At 40.9% G+C, this 16,607-nt stretch overlaps 1 protein-coding gene across 1 annotated transcript; it reads right to left on the minus strand.

Annotated features, from left to right (window-relative positions):
* Positions 1 to 2,497: 2,497 nt before the first annotated feature.
* On the minus strand, positions 2,498 to 14,296 carry LOC115409747 (brevican core protein-like). Its single transcript, XM_030121022.1, has 14 exons — positions 14,205 to 14,296; positions 12,772 to 12,851; positions 12,273 to 12,650; positions 11,553 to 11,727; positions 11,194 to 11,321; positions 10,627 to 10,920; positions 9,680 to 10,510; positions 8,016 to 9,590; positions 4,475 to 4,582; positions 4,195 to 4,353; positions 4,027 to 4,109; positions 3,659 to 3,803; positions 3,177 to 3,359; positions 2,498 to 3,025 (listed from the first exon to the last, which is right to left on the minus strand). The coding sequence occupies exons 1-14, from the start codon at positions 14,294 to 14,296 to the stop codon at positions 2,901 to 2,903; spliced, it is 4,356 nt and encodes a 1,451-aa protein (XP_029976882.1). The 3' UTR covers positions 2,498 to 2,900.
* Positions 14,297 to 16,607: the final 2,311 nt, after the last annotated feature.

Raw genomic sequence — 16,607 nt, forward strand, 5'->3', positions numbered from 1 at the left:
AGAAGTTTTTCTTGAAGAAATCACATTAAACGGCAGATTTAATGGATGGATTGTAAAGTGTATATATGTATATATAAAGAATTTTTTACAACAGATCCAGAACTATGGTCCATGACACAAAGCACTGACTGCTACAGCAGCTGTGTTTGTTTGCTCCTGTCTGTCATTAATATGGTGGAGATCAACACATTTGGTGAGGACTCAGCTGTGATGTGTGTGATTTCACACACTGGGTCCGTTCCCTGACTTTTTGCCATTATTTGTTCCTATAGATCCCTCATACCGTGCGCCCACGACGCCCCCTGGCGGCAAATAAAGAACTGCCTCAACTTCTGACAAAATTGGGTTAAATATTTAAAAAAAAATTGCCATTCGAACAATTAACAATGTGGTACTAAATTTATGAGATTTAACATTGTTTTTGAATCGAATTGACAGACTTTTCTCCTGACTTTAGGGGTGTTTTTTCTTTTATTTCCTCTTCTTTTCGGGACAGGTCACGCATGTAACGTACCTGTTTTTGCTCTTTGACTATGAACGTTTCACGGATATCTGCAGTTTTTCCCTGAGAAAAACACACATTTAAATCATGACATGACTTACTTTCTACAGCTTCTTTTCTTCTTCCGACGTCTCCACAGTTTTTAACGCAGTGACGGTCTGATGTTTGCCTACTGTGTACACGGAGGTTGGTCACGTTGGTCGCCTGATTTTAAAATATGTTTATTTCAGTGTATTTTATTTTGTGCTTGCTGTCTTTTGGGCTGTTATAGTTTATGACATTGTTGATAAAACCACAAAAAATTCACCCAATTAAAAAAGTAAAGAAATAGAATAAAATATGGCTGAATTATTTTTCTGTTTTCAACTAACTTCCGCTATGGACATGTTTTGGTTTTTGTTTGTTTTTAGAAAAAAATAATATAAGCACTGCCACAAATTTACAAGTCCACATTTTGGATCATGAACATCACTTTACACAACAAAAAGGTAAACTGCTATAGCAAAAAAGACAATATATTACAGGTTTTTTTTTTTTTTTTTTTTTTAACAGACTGACTACACAGCCTGTTAAAATATCCATGATTAAACCAAGTGCCTGATAAGACAGGTGAGCTCTCAAATGACAGAGCAGCCTTTATGTCGAATCCTCATATCTACCTTCATATAAAAATGACTATAATAAATACCCAGTAAGAAGAATCAATTCAGATCCTTTGTAGGTTGTTGTAGACACATTTGTATAAGTTAAAAAGAGGTCAATGTACACATTTACCAAATGACAATCAGTAGTTACTTGCAATACTTGGTATCCATAAATTCTAGAAACTAGCATATACATACGTAGCTGTATTTATTTATGCTTTTTTTTCTATGTTGTCCTCAAGTAATACACAAGCAAAAAAATAGCCTATTAACTTTGTCTCTTATCTAATCATTTACTGCCCCCTACTGGCCAAATATTGAGGCACTGTTCATGCTGTCTGGATGGGGGTCAAAGCTTTAAGTGAAGGGGTCACACAGCTCAATTTGTGGATGACTAATAAATTTATCAAAACCAATTATTGTCAGTTTTAAATATCATATTTTGCTCTAGTGAAATGAAATATTTGGAAAACATCTAAATTTAATTCAATATTTTTTCACTGGCTTGAACAGTTTGAGGAGAAACCAGTGCCGTTTCAACATCATGCTATTTTTAATGATACCTCTTGGTGAAAAATATAGTTAACCACCCAGAAATCATGTCTTAATTTGTGATTCTTTTTGGTCTTCCAATATTGTTGTATTCAACAGCTAAAGAAAAAGAAGCACAGACATGAATTTATGCTTCATTTGAGGAAATCTAATGAAAGATGTGATCTTATATATTTTAATTTTTTCTACGTCACCATAGCCTATGTAAGTCAGTAAAAAAAAGAAGAAAAAAAACCCTGATTAAAAAGCTACCAGTACATTCATACGTCACAATTTGCTTAAAGCGGTGACACTGTAGTGTTATTGTATTTAACCCAAAAAGAAGATAATGTCTGTTTCATTGATTGTAAACTGATATAAATACAGCTGAGCAGGAGTTGTTGCACTGAGCTTGGAGGTGACATACTACAAAGACAGATCACAAAAATCCTTCTTAAGATGCCTGAAAAGTGAAACTGGTGAACATCTTCTCCCGTGAAGCGGATACATGAACAACCAGCTGACTAACAAACACAAAATTCTTTTTCATCACATGTGAAACAAAGGCCACACACAGCACCGAGGGTAAAGTAAGATACTGATTTATTCTTTGCTCTGTTCTACAAAACTTTATTACAACATAAAGCTGACGAACAAAACGGTGTCTGCCGGAAATGTAAAGTTTCACTCAGGAAAAATGTAGACAGAAATCACAGGTGTGAAAAAGGTATAGTGCTTCATGACTATCTGCTGAACTTTGGAGCTGTGGGATTCTTTGATAAAACAGGAAAATGTCACAGTAACAACAATTAATGTTTTCTACTAAATGCTTCAAATACTTTAGCACCATGTTGTTAAAAGGTTCTCAGTATCATGGAAAAAACACAATAATAGGTGTTGATTTTGAGTTGATATGTTGTTTCATCTTAAACTTTTTGTGTTTCCACAAAAACGTTCATCACATACTTACAAGTACATTTAATTTCTGCCTTTTAGCATTTAAAATCTCCCAAGTACATTACAATTCATCCTAAAAAGGACAGGAAATGGGAATGTTTGACTGTTTGTGCTCTGTGTGTCTCGGAAGCCCCAGTTTGTGTCTTTGTGTTTCTGTTTTTAAAGTTTGTCCTGTTTGAGCATTCATTGGTAAAAGCTCTCGGTTCTTTGCACCTCGTGACGTTACAGTAGCAGAGATTAGGAAAATAAGACCAGGAAAGGGAGTCTTAAAACTTGATGTCCCAGTACTGCGGTGTCTTTTTCGTCGCTTCAAATTCATCCTCCTCAGCCGCAGCGTAGTTGTTGTTAGTCGCAGAAATCACGTCAGGGTGCTGTGTTGGTCCTCCAGCCTCTGAATGGAAAAAAATAAGATCCTTTATGTGTGGAGCTTCAGTTTTGTGTGTCTGTTCCTGCTTTCAGTGTATTTTGAAGATTCTAACATAGTTATCTATATAATCTCATATATTGTAATGTAATGTGATAGTTTGAAGTGTCTGTCTCACCGGGGATGCAGCGGATCAGAGGCCTCTCCCAGATGCCTCCAGACAGACACGTCACCACGGGGTTGAGTCTCTGATGGAAACCTTCTGCACAGCGATAACGCACCACTGCGTTGGTCTCATACCTCTGTCGAAGTTTCCCAAATATGGAGGCGTTTCGGACCTTTGGTGGTGGACCGCACGAGGCTGTGGGAAAACGATCAAACTCCAGTCAGCTGCGTTCAGAACAGCTGAAAGATCGTTCATCTGTCGCGCACCTGTCCAAATACTTCTGAAATGTCCTTCTTCCATCAAATTAAACTTATTGAATAAAATGTGACAACACATCACATACAGTTTTTCAATGACATTTTACCCATCGCCTCAAATTTTAAATATGCATTGCAAAGTGCTTTATTAGCTTAAAACAACTGCACAAGAATTTAAAACTTCCTTCAAGAAGCAGTTCTGAGAGATAAGAGGTCATTTTCACTAAAGCTACCCACTGGTGCCTTTCTTGCATGTGTACGCCAGGTGGTAGTTGCAGGGAACGTCGCTCCAGCGGCCTTCGTCATGCCACACCATCACCACGCAGTCCTCTCCTGACAGGAAGTAGCTGTCCGGCTGGCCTTTGTACCAGTTCTCATACAGCTGTATACATGGAGAGAGAAAGTGTAGGGTTTATATAAGGTAGTAATTGGAAATTGTTGCCTGTAAATACAGAAATGCACAGAAGACATTCCCTGTGTTCATACAAATGTGAGACAGAAAGTCTTTGTCTTTAGATAAATCTAGCTTTCGGTGTATTACTCCAGCTGTAAGTTGTATTTATGATCACATTGGTGAATCCTGTTGTAATGGAAACAATCCTCACCAGCGGGTTTCCATCAGACCAGCGGAAATCATCTTCAATGGTCTTATCATTCAAACCGGTCCACTGGTATTCCTTGTAGTTGTCTGTTGAAAAGGAAATATAGATAAAGCCCTTCAGTGATTGAATAAAATGAAGATAGACGTTAGTATCGGTTGAGGATAGATGTACCATTGATGAAACTCTGTTCCTCTGGGGTCATGATGGACACCAGGTGAGCTCCCAGCATGCGACAGTGCTGCTCTGCGACCTCCCAGCCCTGACGCTGGCCAAAGTGGCGATAACAGAAGCCATGGAACTTATCCCAGCCCGGTTCACATTGCTCCAGGTCTGAAAAGCACCGTAAGAGAGGAGAGAGAAGAACCAAGCAATGAACAGGCAGACGTCACTGTAGATTTTGTTTTTCTCCAGCAACATTTTTTGTCTTTGAAGTAAAAGAAAAAGAGCTCACCGATCTGACACAAGTCTCCTCCATATGTTGGCAAACAGAGACATTTAACCTGTCCTCCTCCATCAGTGCACGTGCCTCCATTGAGACAGGGGTCCTTCAGACACGCATCTAAAAAAAAAACAGCACAGGGCCAATTTAAGTTTTAAGACAGACTCAGCTGAGAGCACTGCAAAAAAAAAAAAAAGAGAGAAGAAGAAGAAAATTCCTCAATATTACACAGTTCAAAATTATAAGTGTTCCATTTGTTTCTAAATAAAAATAAAACATTAAAAGTATTATTTTTCTGAAAGAAAATAGAGGGGGATTTTAAAAAGACAGAACGCCAGAATCCACAGGAGCCAGTAGATGGCAGCAGAGGAAAAATTTCACACTCACAGCAGGGAAAAAAAAAAAAAAACCCTAAACAGAAAAACTCAGATCCTCTTCTCAAAGACGATGCATCTCTGGTATGGTTTTGTTCTTTATCTGATGTGCAATGTAGAATTGTGATACAGACATGGATCACAAACCTGATGATGTGTAAATAACAAACACCCTTCTGGAGCAGAGTTGGACAGTTCCAGACCTGCAGGGCCTCAGTTTGTGACCTTTCCTCAAAACACCCTATTCTGCAGTGCTGCTTGTTATTTAACTTCCTGCAGAGCTTTATTTTGAAACTGCTTACTGAAAGTGATTTCTTTTTGAACACTTTTCCTATGTTCAAAATACTGAAGCCACTCGCTTGATCTAGAAGTTTCAGCAGTATGCATGTTTTTAAACATTACACAAATACCTATGTTGATTAGTTTCTCATGTACAGCTCTTATTTCTCAGATTCACGTTTAATCTTTAGTTACTGTCAGGATTCGGTTGCCTCTCGTCATTATGACACATTATGTTTATTTACATTATTAATTGTAAAGAGGAACAATCTTGTGACTTCCGGGAGATGACCACCACCAGATAACAGCTGGACAGCTCCTGAATGACAAAATGGAAAATTGGAGTTTCGCTTTTCATTCTCTAAATTTGTAAAATGATGGTATAATAAATTCATGTGTGTCAAAGCTGGAATTATACATTTTACAAGAGAACTTGGTTTATTCGCTTCTTTTGACACCCTGTAAACAAGAGCTAGGTTCCCTCTGTCATTACACTCACACTGGTCTGATGTGTGTGTGTGTGTGTGTGTGTGTGTGTGTGTGTGTGTGTGTGTGTGTGTGTGTGTGTGTGTGTGTGTGTGCGTGTGTACAAAAGGCAATCACTGTTCTAGACGAATAAAATGAGAATCATATGTACTGAATGACAAACTGGCATTGAGTGTCGCCAAACTCTACAAAAAGCTGGTTTCCAGTGTGTGGAAACCACTGAGATGCCTTTCAAGTTGTGAAAATGACAGACATAAACATTGTTCCTTCACATCTACATAATGATTTGTTGTTTTTTATTGAAATCACTCCCTGTGAGAAACTTTCCTTTCTAAAAAAAAAAAAAACCTAAAAAAAAAAAAAATACTAAAAAAAAAAAAGAAAAAGAAAAATCTATACATTTTTAATCGTCTGTAGTCAATAACTTCAAGCGAATTGTGAATTTCGCGGCCTTTTTTTCTTCCACCTGCTCTGAAAGCTGTTCAGTCTGCATTGTTGTGAAATAACACACTGTATGTTCTGGCTGTGATATTCACAAGAAGCTAGAGTTACTATGAATGAATTATTTCATAGTAGCATGAAATAAGTCCAAAACACAGTAACCAGCTGCAGGAGAAATGTGGGGGTCAAAGTGATGCCTTTTCTGTAATTTTTAGAAGACATTATGCTTTTTTTTTTTTTTGACATGAGTAGATTCTACAGCTATTATACACCAAAAGAAAACATTTGGATCCCTGAATTTATGTTAAGTGTAACTGAAAGAGAGAGCAAAAAAGCTGTTTTTAATTTTTTTAGTTTGTTTGTTTACTGATCTCATTAACTAGATTATGTCTTTACTTGAGGAAGTTTAGCATCCAACCTTAAATTAGTACTTGGCATGAAGCAATGTTTGAGAATCTCTTGCTGTAGATGAAAATGGCTGTCTTGTTATTACTGGATAGAAAAAAAAAGAAGAAAAAAAAACAGCTGTAAAAGTCATAGTGAAAAGTTTTAAAGTAACTTTATGAAAAGTGTTTTTTCAGTCATTGACTTATAAGGTGTGTCCAGTTAATATTTGGAAATTTTAGAAGACATATAATGTGATGCTGTGAATAAATTTAAACAGCAAAGAAGGCTTCTGCATTGTCCAGTTTGTGCAGATTTTATATTTGTTTTTTTAGATGATTTTGTTATTTTATGAGATAAAGACGACCAATTTTAGTTTGATAGTGGAAGGCTCTGCCCCTGACATTTAATGTGAGTAAATACTGTCACTAAAAGTTATTTTTTTTCAATTCCTGTGCATAATTTCACCCAGTAGACTGAAAGATACTGAAAAGATAAAGAAACCCATTCCTGGGAATCCGTTTTTAAAAAGTTAAATCATCAATAGTTTTCTATTTTCATTTTTTTGTTTTGCTTTTTTCCTTCTTGACAGAAATTAGCTCCTATATGATGAATCGCTGTCTTCAACTGAACAGCTAAGCTGAAGAAAATTAAAGCAAAGGGACACATTCATCAAGCGATGGCGAGACAAGAAACACTTATAGATTATTTGACTTTATCTGTATTAGACCTAAAAACAATACAAATAGTGAACAATCATGAATAAACTACAGCAGACTGTGCATGAGTAAACATTTAAATGACATTTCAAAACATGTCGCTCAACGCAGCCACTAGCGTCAAATCAGCACTGAACATATTTTGTGCTTGTAATGATAATAACTATGTGTGCTTCTCATACCATATTAAAAAGCAGCATAAGGCAAAAAAAAAAGAGAAACGTTAACACTTAAATATAGAGCAATACTGCAGCTGCATTGGTAAGTGCTGTTACATTCAACACAATTGCTGATACATTCATGAGAAAAAAAAGTCCCACATGTTTTTTTTTTTCCACTTTTAGGGAAAATAATTTGTAAAGAGATGGATTATTTTCAAATTAAATGTGATGATCAATAAACTCAGGTAAGCTTCACCGAGCTAAGATTGTCACTGTCAGATGATCGCGGCACTAAAACGCTCAGTCAGACATACTAGTGTATTGTAGTACTTCACAGAAGTCAATCTTTGGAAGAAAAAAACAAATCATCATGCACAACAAGACTGGACTGTTGACAAACGTCACATGGGAGCTGTCCAAGTGTGAGTATCTTGGGGGGGGGTAGAGTGGGGAGCCACGAGGGGAGCAGTGAGGAGTATTTGAAGGTGAAGCAGCAGGAGTCAGAAGGGGTGAGGAGTGGACTTGTTGAGGCAACAAGTGAAACAAACGGGGGGGAGTGGAAGTCGTTTGAAAAGCAGGAGGGGTGTTTTTACAGGGGAAAAATGGAGCAGAGGCAGGTTGGGGCAGAGGACAGACCGGGGAGTTTAGTGCGTCGCTGCGTCGAGTAGGAAGAGGGCAGTTAGGCTGATGAGAGTGGCTTTAACATTACCTGAAGATTTCCCTGTACCACCTACAGCCGCCCGTTCATTGGGCAAGATAAGTAGGGTGGGAGGCTGCGTGAGACTAATCTCAAAGTCCGCCAGACCGTGATCCACTGGCGGGATGGTGTGCGTCACCTTCTGCGTTGTGGTGGCCGGGCTCCAGGAGCGTCTGGACCAGTGCGTGGTGGTCCTGACGGTGCCAGTGGCGGTCGTCTTTGCCGACGCAGCAGTTGGCCTTGTACTCAGGAAGAAGTCGAGGCCTGATGTGGAGGTTTCTCGGCTGTATTCAAGACCGTTCTGTGACTCCTGGGGTCCGGCGGTGGTGGTCAAGGGAGCCCAGTTTGACGTGTGAGAGTCCAAAGAGGAGACAGTGAAGTCCGTGAGGGCGGGGTCAATGTCAGACTCGTCCTCAGTCTGTGGAGTAGCATTGGTTTCATCCTCAGAGTTTGGGTGAACATTCACCATGTCTTCAAGGTTGGAAGTGACATTAACGTTGTTTTCAAGGGTTGGAGCAACATTAATATCTTCTTCAAGGGTTGGAGGAACGGTGACGTTGCCTTCCAGACTTGGATCAACATTGACTGCTTCCTCAGATGTTTGAGTAACATTAACATCATCTTCAAATGTTGGAGTAATGTTGCTACCTTCATTGATTGTTGGAGGAATGGTAGCTTGGTTTTCCAGATTTAGGTCAATGTCAATCACTTCATCAAAGGTTTCAGTGACATTAACATCATCTTCAAGTGTTGGACTGATGTTAATATCCTCATTAACAGTTGGAGTAACATTAACATTTATAAGGACTTCTCCAGCATTTTCTTCTTCTTCAAGAGTTGAGGAAACATTACTTTCTTCCTCAAAGACAATGGTTGGAACAACAGGAGTTCCCTGTTCAGCAGCATGGGTTGGACCAACATCATCTTCTTCAAGGACAAGGGTTGAGGTTTCACCAGATTTGTCGTCAACCACTGAGGAATCATTGATTTCCTCTCCAGGGACAAGGGTTGGAGTGACTCGGATTTCATTTTCCAAAGACAAAGAATTGTTGGTCACTTCTTCGAGGACTGAGGAACCTGTAATTCCGTCTTCGGCAGTCGGAATAACTTTGACGTCTTCTCCAAATGTATCACTGTCATGTCCACTCGCCTCTTCATAAACATCGGTTAGGATATCGAACCCCACTCTGTATCCTGAGGTTTGGTATTGTGCTGAAGTGGGATCAGTCGACGAGTGTTGAGAGGCGTTCACGGTCTCTGGAGACTCAGTGGTAGACAGACTCTCTCCAGAAACAATGTGGTCCTCTGGGCTTTGTTCACTTTCCAGGGGGTGTGTGTCTTCAGTTTCTAAGCTTGTGCTTCCCTCTTGTCTAGTCATGGAGGACTCCCACAGTGCTGTTGCAGTGGAGTGGATGTTCGATCCCAGAGAGTCAGTCGACTGGGTTGGATCTGAACGAGGCGTCCAAGGTTCAGCAGGAGCGCCAGTGGTTGACGCCAAAAGAGACGGAATCGTAGAGGAACTAACGGCAGGAGTGGCCGAGTCCGAGGTGGAGAGGATGCTGATCACTTCCACATCCAGGACGCTCTCTGGAAAACAACAAAGGATTTTGGGAGTTGTCAAAACATCTGTGAGAACATCTGTACATTGTTATGAGCTGAAACATGACTTTACTTACCTGGAGAGGTGTCACCAGATCCATCCATATGGGTCCACAGGGAAGTTTGTGCCTCGATCATAATGTCGGTGGTTTGTGCTGGTTGTGTGAGGAGCACTCCGTCTTGTTTTGAGGACTCGGTTGGAAGCAACATCTGCACCGGATCTTCGACTGCTGCCTCATCAAGCTTCACCTGCAGCGCAGCCTCAGTGGTCGGAGAGACTACCTCCCAAGAAGCCTCGTCTTGTGTCCGGTTGCTGTCTGTCTCCGTGTGATTGACCTGTGAGCTGTTGAAGCTTCTGTCTGGCATTTCTTTGGACTGTTCTGACAGCTCAGCACTCTCCTCTGGGTTTGTTTCCACCACAGTTTGGTTTTCCAGCTCAAGCTCATATGATGTTCCTTCAAACTCAGCTTGGTGGAGGCTGAAGCTCACGTTCTGGTGGGAGTCTGTCTCATTGTGAACATCAGGCAGTAATGAAGCATTCTGGGTTGAATTAAGTGTTTCTGTGCTCTTTGTGCTGTTCATTGGCTGTGAGTCGTAGCTTGTTTCTGTGGGCGATGGAGTTTCGTCAAATGACCGATCAGAGTCTTGTGTGGATGTGGTGCTGGGCGGAGAATAGGTTGTGTCTGTTGAAACCGTTGTTTGTGCATCAGCCAGGTTTTCTTCAGTAAACCGGCCTGTGAAAAATGGCAAAGATTCAAGCACACTCTGGGCCTCTCGCTCCACGTGTTCCGCTTGCTGCAGATGAAGCTCTTGATCATTTTCCACGAGAATAACAATGTCTTGTCCCATGTCTTCAGCTTCTGTGGTCAAGAGGCTCATTGGCGAGTCAGTGGAGGGGTTTCTGTTTTCTGTGTGGGAAATATAGATTTATAGAGTATGAGACTTTCATAGAAGATAGGAAAAAAAAAATGCAGTAATCTATATCATTTTGTGTAAACAGATTCCTGAAACGCAAGAAACTCACCTCTGAAGCAATAAACATCGTGAAGGCTTGTGGGCTCTGGGAATCCAGTCTGATTACTGAATTGGTATAGAGTTTTCACGCCCGCCTGAGGCCCACCGCAGCGGTCTCTTGGGACTATGATGGGGTAGCGGACGCTGCCGTCGGACAGCCAGCCGGGACTGCATCGGTCCAGCCCTTCACTCCATGCCCAGTACAACTGTGCAGTTGTAGCCAGCTCTGCCCCGGCAGCCCTGCAGTACGACTGCGCTTCATCGAATGAAAAGTGCTGCGGGATGGAGTCATGGAAAACCTCCCCTGGGAAGAAAGCGTCATTTCAGCTCATTTCATGAACCACATCTTGAGAATATCTGTGTATGATCAATTGCATTGTAGGAACTAGAAGGTTTGGGGGTTTTAACAACAAAATTGATTTAATTATATGGAGCTTTACACATTTAACCTTTTTAACCTCAGCCTACCTTAAATATGAATCATCCCACTGACTCACACTTCAGTAAAAAATTAGCTGAACTTTGAATAATATGCCTCAACACTTGGACCAGTTTGAGATTCAGAAGAGATTCATACCATAAACTTCTTCTACGTAACAATAAACGTCAAAGAGATCATCAGGATTCATCGTCCCGTAGTTCCTCACTCCCGGCTGACCATCCATGTCTCCATAGCAACCTTCACGGGGAACTTGGATTGGATACCTGTAGAGGCAAAAAACACGCAGTCAGTTCACCTGCAGAAATATCTAAAACTGAATTCAGTGACTACAAATTCATGTCAAGAGGCTGTGAGTGAAAAAATAAAGTCTGTTGTTTCCAAAGAAAAAAGACCAAAAACAATCCACTGACAAACACGACCCTTATGAAGGGTTTTTCCATATGTTTTGTTCTGTATGGGTACACACAGAGGACAACACAGAGAGACTGAAGTACCTGACGGTCTGGTCTGCCAGCCACCCCGCGTCACACTGCTCATATCCGTTGTAATAAGCCGCCAGCAGCTGGTCAGCGGTGGCAATCCGTGCCCCAATGGCCTCACAAGCTCTCTTTGCCTGGGAGAAGGAGAAGGCATAGCGACCCAGAGCGTCTCTGTAGTGGAAGACAACGCCTGAACAAACAGAGGAACAGCATTCAGAGTCACACACATTAAAATACTAATGATGAAGTCTTGGAATGGAGGCATGACGGTGAAAAGTAAGAAGACTCAAGAAGAGTATGAATATATCAGTGAGTGATTTAATGAGATTTAAAATTGAAGGGAAAAGATAAGAGAAACACCTGTAGATTACTTTACTAATTTCTCCCTGTGATCAGATAAGAGGTGTTTTAATAACTGAAAATGAATCGACAATTTCAGCTTTAATATCCGCGAAGTTCAGACCCTTTCAGTCTTTCTGCTAATAACCAGTGACTCTCTTTCTGTCAGATTTTGACACCTTCACATTTACTTTTCATGCAACTAATTCAAGCTCGATGACAAAACAATTTGAACGTACCCACAACAACCGGACATAAATCTGCTTCTTCTCCTGCTTTCAGCTCACTTGGATGGAATCTTGAGGCTCTAAATGGATCTAAACTTATCTAAACATTTCCTTTATTTCACCCCAGGCTAGTTCTAATAATAACGATCCATGACTTTCATCTTTGTACCTTTGACCTTGAGTTGAACGAGGTCGCTGGCATCCTCCAGGCCCTGCTGCACCTCGCAGCGATAGTGGGCCGAGTCGCTGGACCGCAGATCTCCCAGCCACAGCGACAGGTCATCGGGGGACGACGTGTAGTTGAGCAAGGCGGCGCGGTCCCTGTACGCCTCGTTGACCTTCACCCTCTGACCCCGCGCCACCAAGATCTGGGTCTCCACCCCGCCGGACACCACCGTCCACTTCACCCGCGGAGCAATGGGGGCGGAAGAGGTGGTGGCGGGCACAGAGGACAGGGACACCGAGCACGGGAGGGAGATAGAGCTGCCCAGTGGGGCGACGATTGGCCCCGGGTGGGGGATTTTCACCCGGAGCTGCTGCGCATCACCTGCAGGCAGGAGACAGGTACAGGAGGGCGGAGGAGGCCGTCAGCCTGCTGATTCAACCTGGAGACCATTCTCGCTTTTTTTTTTTTATGAGAAGGAGACGAGAGGAAACCGTGGACATACCAGAGGCGGATGGAGTTTGGGTGGGAAAAGCCAACGTGAGATGACAGGCAGCACAAAGAAGTGGAAGAATCTGTACATGTCTGAGGAGACAACAGCACAGGAACAGGAAGTGAGTCCAAGATGAATGGAGACACTAGAGCACTTTCAATGAAAAAGATGTGATAACAGCTAAATAAATCAATAAAATGCATTTTCAAATGGAAGAGGATTGATGTGAAAATCCTGAGCTGAACTCATGGAGGAAAGCATTAAAAATTTCCAATTTCACACACATTTAACCTTGAATAGGCAGAGTGATTTCCGGCAGCGGTGGTCGCGTATTGTGATGGCTCAGCGAGAACACGCTCCACTGACTGCACAACGCTGATTTATTGTAGAGTTAAAGGTCACAACCTGCATACCCTCGTGTTACTTTCATCACCACATCCCCCAACCATGCCTCAGTCCGGCACATGCACCTGTACACAGTCTTAAGGTCATGCTGTTGGACGTTTTTTGTCATGAATATTGAGAAAAAAATGCATAAAATATACACATTTAAATTACATATTTTAAATGTGAAAATTTTACATGTTTTACTGAGGATACTGGTCTGGGATGCTATGATGAAACACTGAAATAGGAAGAACAAAAGAAAAAACACATTAAACAAGGAAACATAAAAAGACAGGGAAAAGTTAAAAAAACAGACAAAGAAAACAAACACAAACTGAAACACTCACAAAATCAAGAAGGAGCTATAAACACTTGTAAAAACAGCAGGGATTCATGTCTCTGGGAAAATATCAGATCTCATGAAAGAAGGGAAACATGTTCACCACAAAGGCTGGAGATTTTTTAAAAAGATCCATGTGAGCAGCTCTCCGAGCCAGCCTGCTGCTATTCACCGAAACGGCTGCAGTTCATCAAATCTCCTGCCCTTTTCATCCAAGATCTTAAAAGTTGGTTTTGAAAATTCTGACTCAAAAAAAGGAGGATTCATGCATCGAATACATTTTAAAAAGAAAAGAAAAGAATAACATCTGATGAGATTTCAAATTTCTTCAAGTTTCCTTTCTTTTTGCGTGAAGGTAAAGTTAAATCAGCTTCCTCCTGTTGCTTTTTCAACAACTTACAAATATAGGCTGCATTAGGTTTATTATTTACTGCAGAGCTGTTGCTTTCAGACAGTATTTGTTGTTGCTGCCACTTGTACCCAATAAACCTTGCAAACTCAATAAACTTACTGCTAAATCACAGTAACCTGCCGCTTTTTCCCCGACAGATTCTTGTCTTTAAGCGTAATTTTGGAGCAGAATCTCTGAGTATAGCACACGAGTCCCACAAGCCCGTAAAAAGAAACGTATCTCAGCGCTCGACCACGAAATACCAACTCCTCTGGTTTTCAAAGGGAAGCTTGAGGCGCAGGCTGCCGACCACAAGCCATTCATCACCTCCGGGAGCTAATGACACAGCGTCTCAGCCCGGGGGCATCCAGCCAGCGCGCCGTCACCAGGCCGGGCCCTGTTATTAACCCAGCAGGCATGGCAGGACGGCCACACTGACCTCACACAACCTCCAGAGGATGCCGTGATGAAGCTGCAAATGTTCATTCATTCGGGGGCTCGGCCTTTTTTTTTCAGGCTCGACACAGAAAAAAAAGTGCCTTTATGGCTCCAGCATGGGGTGCAGCTTTAATTACACTAATGTGTTTCTGCTACTGCTTTGTTTCAGTGAATTTATAGCACAGTTAATTGCACATTTTAGCAATATCCACAGCATTTATAGCATTAAACTCTGCAGTGTGTGACCTCTCTATTGTCAAATATTTAGAAATGCTGCAAGGTTTAAGACATCTATGATTTAAAAGCAGTGCAGAAAATGGTTTAAACAACCTGAAGTATTAGTTATTGAGGATGGGTCTCCTTCATTTGAGACGTACTGTGTCCCGCCCAATCCCACCACACTTTTACTCTGTAGTGCTTTTTGGTTCACTCTGAACTTTCACAATATAAATTATTATATTTAATGGCAGCAGAGCAATAAAGGCAACAAAGCACAATTGTGTTTCTTTTGGTGGTTTTTAACTTTAACTATCTGATATTAGATAAAGCCTCTCATAACTGTTCACTTTGTGGTATTGCGCGGTGGTATTTTATTGATTAGATAGGTCTCTATTTCTTTTGGAATAAATTTGGTTTTATAAACCTGTGCATTAAAACATTTATACAAGTTCTTTAAAAATTATAAGCATAAAATGATAGTTTTACCAAACAATTACTTTTTGGGGATTTTTTTTTAAAGTTTACGAATAAAAAGTCTGGCTGTGAAAAGTTTGTTGCTGATGCCAAAAAACAAGAAAACTCTCAAATATCAAAGACTGAGAACATCAAGGGAACATGGAGGACAAAGAAGAACTGTATGTTTGTATCTTAAAGATTTAATAGTGCGGTGATGTTGCTGTGATAGTGAACTAGTTTTTGCTGTCAGATACATCCTCTGCTGAGCAACAATAACAATGGATTTAATAAAACAATAAGTACATGGGGGCATGCCAAAGAGAGGAATCCTTCTCCACTCTGTAACTCTACCTAACTCTGATTACTTTTATTGTTTTATATGAACCAGACAAAACACGCAATATAATATATTTGTATGTGGAAGCAAGGACTACAACTTGAGAACAATCCAGAAGCAATGTATCATCACTCTCTGCACTGGAACTCATCTAACTTCATGGTGATCCCGATTCCACTGTTTAGATCTACGTCTTCATCAAAATGTCACCAAACATGAAAACTCTGTCATCGCATTATAAATGCTCGTCCTTCTTCAATTTGCATGCCGTCTATCCTCGAACAACCTAATGGGATGTTGTACCACTAAGTATGAGCAGAATTAAACCATGGGATTCTGGATATAGTTCTTGTATGAATGTTGCCGGAAGGCCAATCTGTAAAAAGGTCATCTGGCTTTTTCACAAATTGCATTATATTTTGGATTATTTGCACGTGTCTTTTTTGTGACTCAGTCTTTTGCCACAGTCAGGCAACGCAAATGAGTTCAGGCTATAACTGATGTCGTATGTGCTATTGAATGATGCTACACACTTGTTCCTATATAAATAAACATAAAAAAAAAATTGCACCCCTTGCACAAGGTGATGACATCCTGCGCTGAGCTCTGTTGACACGTACAATCTAATTATGAGCCTCTACAGCCATGAGTCAACAAATTTCACCAGATAATTAGAAGAGTTCCCGTCTTTAATGTCAAAGCTCAAACAACATAGTAAATATTACCATAAACCGGGCCTCTTGAGTGAAGCAGAAATGCAAAAAGTCCCATAAAGTTGCATCTGTTTACCGAATGCACCCTTCATGAGGGGTTTGCACAAACAGCCCACTAACTCGTGTCAATTCAAATGACCTCTTTTGATGGCAGAATAACTGTTGTCTGTTTTCTGGCCAGCTGGGTGGGCTCCACAGAGTCGCGATCACTATTAGTATTCTTGAGAAGAAAACCTCTCACAAAAAGCGAGTAGTGGGCCAAGAGGACAGCTGCACACTGTGCTTTCATTTCATACCGACTCCCTCACAAAAGCCTTCAGGGAAAATTAAAGGACGGGGCACTGGCACACTCGCCTGCTTTTTCTCTTTCCTTTCTCTCGCTCTTTTCAGCGATGGAAAAGGAAGTTTTAGAGCACCAAGAATCACTCTGGAGCAGGCTTTTGTACAAAAAAGACTGCCACATTTAGGACCTGCACACTGATTCAAATGGTGTAACTGTTGTTGATAGTGAGCTTAAATATCAGTGTGTGCATTCAGAGCAAGTGACAGAGGAGAAAATTCTGCCTG

This window comes from Salarias fasciatus, chromosome 22 (genome assembly GCF_902148845.1).
Source record: "Salarias fasciatus chromosome 22, fSalaFa1.1, whole genome shotgun sequence".
NCBI classification, from domain to species: domain Eukaryota; kingdom Metazoa; phylum Chordata; class Actinopteri; order Blenniiformes; family Blenniidae; genus Salarias; species Salarias fasciatus.